General features: G+C 30.7%; 1 protein-coding gene across 2 annotated transcripts in view; it reads left to right on the plus strand.

Annotated features, from left to right (window-relative positions):
• LOC104724583 (heavy metal-associated isoprenylated plant protein 21-like) overlaps positions 4,186-5,795 on the plus strand; it is a 2,429-nt gene continuing 819 nt past the window's right edge. Inside the window, exons 1-4 of one of the 2 annotated variants that reach the window (XM_010443096.2) lie at positions 4,193-4,337; positions 4,477-4,667; positions 5,380-5,455; positions 5,738-5,784. In XM_010443096.2, coding sequence (XP_010441398.1) covers positions 4,530-4,667; positions 5,380-5,455; positions 5,738-5,784 — 261 coding nt within the window. In that variant the 5' untranslated portion in view covers positions 4,193-4,337; positions 4,477-4,529. Of the gene's footprint in view, positions 4,338-4,476; positions 4,668-5,379; positions 5,456-5,737; positions 5,785-5,795 lie in introns of both variants that reach the window. The other variant, XM_010443097.2, reaches the window with a different exon arrangement.

The following is a 5,795-nucleotide window of genomic DNA, read 5'->3' on the forward strand; positions in this document are numbered from 1 at the left end:
TAGGCATAGATGGACAAATTGATGGATCATGGTGTGTTGGAATGAAGGCCACACTCTCTATTTATAGGGTCATAGCCGAAGTCTAGGCCCCAAAAGGCACCTGTCCGACAAGACCCTTCGATCGCTACCGTTCGATGGTGCACGTTCGGCTGTGCCTGTCCGGCCATGCCTATTCGATCACCGCGTCCATCCATCTCAACCGCTCATGAGGTCTCCAGCTGACCTGCACACTGTCCACCATCGTCCAGCTGGCTGAGCTTGATTGAGCTCCTTCATCTCATATTCCAGCTGAGCTCTTTCAGCTCATAGTGATCGAGCTCCTTCAGCTCATAGTGTACCAGCTAGTTTATCTCAGCTGAGCTGAGCTAGCTTGTTCATCGAACTCGTTGAGCTCCTTCAGCTCATATTCCAGCTGTTTGAGCTAGTAGCTTAGCTACTTAAGCTCATCTAGCTATCATTTTCCTTAAAACAAATTGCCCCCTTTTAGGATCGCGGGACGCGGGCGTTACACTATTCTCCCTTGTATTGGGCTATACACACAAGCAATAAGATCTTCAAGCACAAAAAATAATCACAAACAATTCGCAATCAACCAAACCACAAAGCCCACATAACAGTCATCGGCTGTGAACAAATGTCGACCAACCCACAACTCGTGTTGATCGATGCAACTTCCCCTGTATCGACCGATGCAACTCCACTGCGTCGACCGATGCACACCTTGCATCGACTGATGAAACTTTACTGCATCGACTGATGCACTCCTTGCATCGATTGCTCGCGAATCCTCGCGACTGCGTCGATCGACGACTACCTGGCATCGATCGATACAATTGCCCTTGCATCGATTACAGACGTTGTCATCGACCTAGATTCGTCTTACAACACCTCCATTCGACATGAACATCACACTAACCAAAAAAGCCATAGAAACAACGAAAAACACAAACAAACAAGGAATCAATCCACCAAATCACAGAGAAACACAAAAAACTCAGAGATCTCTTGCTCAGATAGGTCATGGTCATGCACTCACCCTGAAAATGACGAATCTGATTCTAAAAGCACGAAATCATACCATATTAAGCCCCAACAAGCTCTCAAAACTCGGATCTCAATTCCCACAGAAGAACATCTCAAGAAACGGCACCAAAATCTCACAAAACTCAAAGGAAAACCTTTCTCTCTTTTTTCTATCTCTTAAGAACAACAAAGAACGGCCAAAACCCTCAATGATATCGAGTCTTTTCCTTTTATACTCGGCTTTGGGGTTTTCCAACCCCAAAACACAACAAAAAAGATTGTTTTCTTTACTCGTTCCTCAAAAACGAAACTTGCATCGATCAATGCACACTCTAAGCCGGAATTCCGGTTTATGGGCGTTATAAAATTAAACTATTTTAAAATATATCTAATTAATATATTTTAATAGTTTATTTCATTGTATAAATATTTAAAAATAGACTTGCTACTCAGTTAAAATTATTATTTAATATATATTATTCAGTTAGAATTTTAGATTTGTTATAGTATAAATGTATAATAATATAAAATATGTCACTAGCGAAACACGTGAAATGATAAATATATATTTTATACACTTTTTGTGAATTGCATATGATTGTAAATGAGTATTTAATGTTAAATAATAATTTAAAGTGTTGATATTTATTTGTAAACATAAATATATTACAAATAATAACTTCAAATTTTGATATTTATTTAAATTATAAAAATTAATTGTGTAAATCTTACAAATAAAATGTTACTTTGATAAATGTATTTTTAGATTAATAATAGGGGATAGGTGTATGAGGAGAAGAAAGAAGAGAATAATTATTATCATTATTCTAATATTAATAATAATATAAGGGAATTTAAGAATAAAGGAATAAGGAATAATATAAATAGAGATGAGACGAGATAGTGGTTTCTTAATCAGGGCCATGCAGCAGAAGCAGGAGCAGCACATGCTCCATTTCTCTAACTCATCCACCTTTATCAACATTGATTCTCTAAGATCATCCATCAATATAGATATGTCTTTTCAAGTTTACAATATGTGCGTGGGAATATCGCGTTCCCCCTCCTGATATTTTCTCTAGTTCGGACGATGCTGACACATATGAGATTTGACATGTCCATATGTATATGTTCTTCAAATAAAATAAAAAAGGTTTTGTTTATATCTACCGACGATAAGGATTTATGAGAATATATAATATCATCTAAATAGCATCGATGGATTACTGTCCGTCTAGATTAAATGGAAGCTGTACTATAATTGTCTATTTTTAAAGTATTGTATAAAAACATGCATTTATATATTCATTTTTTTTCAAATTAACATTTCCTTACATAAAGATACAATATCAAGATTTAAATATAATTGCTAATTTAAAATTATGAAATTCTCCTAAAAAAGACAAAGTCATTACACCACTAATCTCGGAATATCGTTTCATCTGTTTCAATTCTTGGAGTGATTAGAAGAAAACATCATCAATCATATTATATATATACTCTCCTAGAACATGAGCTGTGAAGTCCAGGATGTTGAATGCAGGTAAGCGACAAGACATGGTGATCGAAATTACAAACAAATGAAAAGAAAAAAATTGTATATATCAGTACTTTAATTTTCTATTTCATTATTTTTATTTTTAAACATAGCTTTATACATCTATATATATATTCTAAACGACTTACATTTAAAAAGTATCTATCTTATAAAACTTACTTAATATCTTTACTATAATCTTATTTATAGCAATGTGTACTGGATAATGCGGTTACGGCCACTTTATTAGAGATGATTAATTAAGCCTTAAACCCGGAAAATTATATTCTTTTGATTTGATTATATATCATGCTAAAAATATAGAGCTACATTTCTTTAGAATTGCATTTTTTTAAACATTTGATACCATCAGTGAAAAAAACAAAATTTGATACCATCACACTATGTCTTGACTCAAGACTAACGCTTTTCAATAAATTACTGGATTAATATCCGGGCTAGAACACAGGTTAAAATAAATTTTATTTATATTATAATTTTTATATAAAATATAATTTTATGTGATTGTTTTTAAAAGTTTTTTGGACAAAACATTATACAATAAAATCATATGCTAAATATGATAGCTTGAAAAAACACACAAATTTTGTAAGTTTTATAAGTACCCGTGCTATAACACTAGTTAAATATTATTTTATACAAAATTTGTATATTGTATATTTAAAAATAAAATTTTAATATATTGTATTAGGTTATATATGTGAAATTATTTCAACAATGTATATTCTACATCATGACTTGAATGTCATTATAAGACATACTTTTGTAAATTTGGTTTTTAAAAAGCTAATTATTATATTATGAGTAATTTAATATATTATTATACTTTTTGTTTTAATATATTTGGTTTCTTGAAATTCTTTCATATTATAGACATATTATTGACATTGCTATAACAAATCAATTTAGAGTGATAGTTTCTAACTTTTATATCAAGTTTCAATATATTAAAAGTATTTCAAAATAAATTATTTAAAGTTTATTTTATTATATAAAATTATAAAATTCAACAAAAAAAATATGAAATTGAATTTAAATATTCAAATTTTGACCTGTTACGCAGTAAATTTATTAATTCAATAGATATTATTTTTAAAGAATAATATTACTAAAGTTTGAATATTTTATAGATTGAACCATTTATATTTGTTTTTAAAAATTCAACTTATGGTATATCCGAAAATAAAACTATTTTTTAATTATAATAAATAATATGATAATTTATTTATTTCACAAAATAGACTCATATATAAAAATAAGAGGTGAAGTATAATGATAATTAACAAATAAATATGTTAAGTTAGATATCAAAAGATTTTATTTGATGAATAATTTAATAAATGAAATTAATATGGTTAGTTAGATGATATGATTTTTTACAATATTCTTTTTAAGACTTTCGCTATAACCTATTTGTAACTAATTAATTTATGAATTAATGTATAACCTATTTGTAACCAACTTATTAAAATTATATAGTCTACAAAATAATGGGGTGTACTTTAGTTTTATTATAAAGGAGATTACTTGAACAAACTTTAATTATGACAATTGTTACTATATGATATCCAAAATAGTTCGCCAACTCATCATATATCTTCATCAACTTGCCTTGCATATAAAACTCATTATACGTGTTGAGTCACATATCTACAAGTAAATGACTTTGGAATATACAAAATAAATATTACCTTGGAGATCACATCTTTTCTATTTTTTTGGGAGGGTAAAGAACAGATCACAACTTCTTACAAAGGTAAGTGATTCCAAAGGCATATCTCCCGTTCTGTATAATCTTATCATTTGTTTAAAACCCCTCTCCATGCATTCATTTTGTTTCTATATTTATTGGTTCCTTTGTAAGTTTCTTGACTATTAATCATCTCTCTATCTAGCAAAGTGAGTTTGTACGTACGTATAAATATAGAGAGAGCATCCAAGCAGAAAAATGGGTTTGCGCTCCTTCATATCCACCATCACATACTGTTTGTTCCTACGCTATCCACACAGGAAGCCAAAACTCAAAAGTGTGAGCCACCTCAACTATTACCACACCATGCCAATGGCTCACCCACTTTCTTTACAGGTATTCTCTTCTTATACCTCTTTTTATCAACCACAATTTTCATGTATATATATAGTTTTGTCTCAAGTTGACCCTATGATCACAGTTTAGATTTTCATAATTAATATGGTAACTATATGTCTAGTGAAACGAAGAGTGCAACTGATTTTTGCTTTTAGGGAAACAGAGGTATGAATTTGTTTAGTTTGTGGTGAGGCATGGTATTGGTAGAGGAGCGCTATGTATAGTTCCCTAGCTATGTTGTTTTAACCAATTAAGGAAAACGGCTAGATAAGAAAAAAGACTTGGCAAATCAATTATGGTGTGATTTACTTTTTGTCACCAATTAAGTTGTTTTAACGAAACATATGTATATTAAAAGTTCAAACACGATAGCTAATCTCCTTAACTATTTTTATCTATCGTTTATAAGGAAAACGGCTAGACAAGGAAAAAAACTTGGCAAATCAGATTCTCGCAAAAAGAATATTTTTCCTTTGGCTGTATAAATTTTACTTTTTGATTTTGAGTGATTCGTTAATGGGAATCGGACAAAGCTGAAACGAAGTGTCATAAGTTTGTCTCACTAGTGGATGTTGCTATGATTATATATATCCTCTGGCTGATTCAGCAGGGAGTTGGTCGTTTAAATAATTGTTCATCTAATTACCCTATTTCTTTGATCATAGATATTAGTACTAATTAGTTTCTAATATATGAATGGTGCTAACAGACGATAGACCTGAAAGTAAGGATGTGCTGCAGTGGATGCGAGAGGGTGGTCAAGCATGCCATTTACAAGCTGAGAGGTATTGTCATTATAATTTAATGTTCTATTCAAAAATAACTTATTAATTATTACTTTTTCTTCTATTAGATGTTTTCGTTAAATACACGAGTATTAGAAAAAATTATGTGATACTGTATAGTATAAATTATGGTCATAGAATAATTACTTTAAATTTTCCAGAAATTTTATAATATAGAAAAAAAATTGCTAAAACATGAGCATCCTATATATATAAAAGATGAAGTAACATTGTCAATATCAAAATAGTAACTAAACGGGCGTTGTGTTTGTTGTGGTGAAGGGGTGGACTCGGTGGAGGTGAACCTGGAGATGGAGAGAGTAACGGTGGTTGAGTACGT

Source organism: Camelina sativa, chromosome 11 (assembly GCF_000633955.1).
Source record: "Camelina sativa cultivar DH55 chromosome 11, Cs, whole genome shotgun sequence".
NCBI lineage: Eukaryota > Viridiplantae > Streptophyta > Magnoliopsida > Brassicales > Brassicaceae > Camelina > Camelina sativa.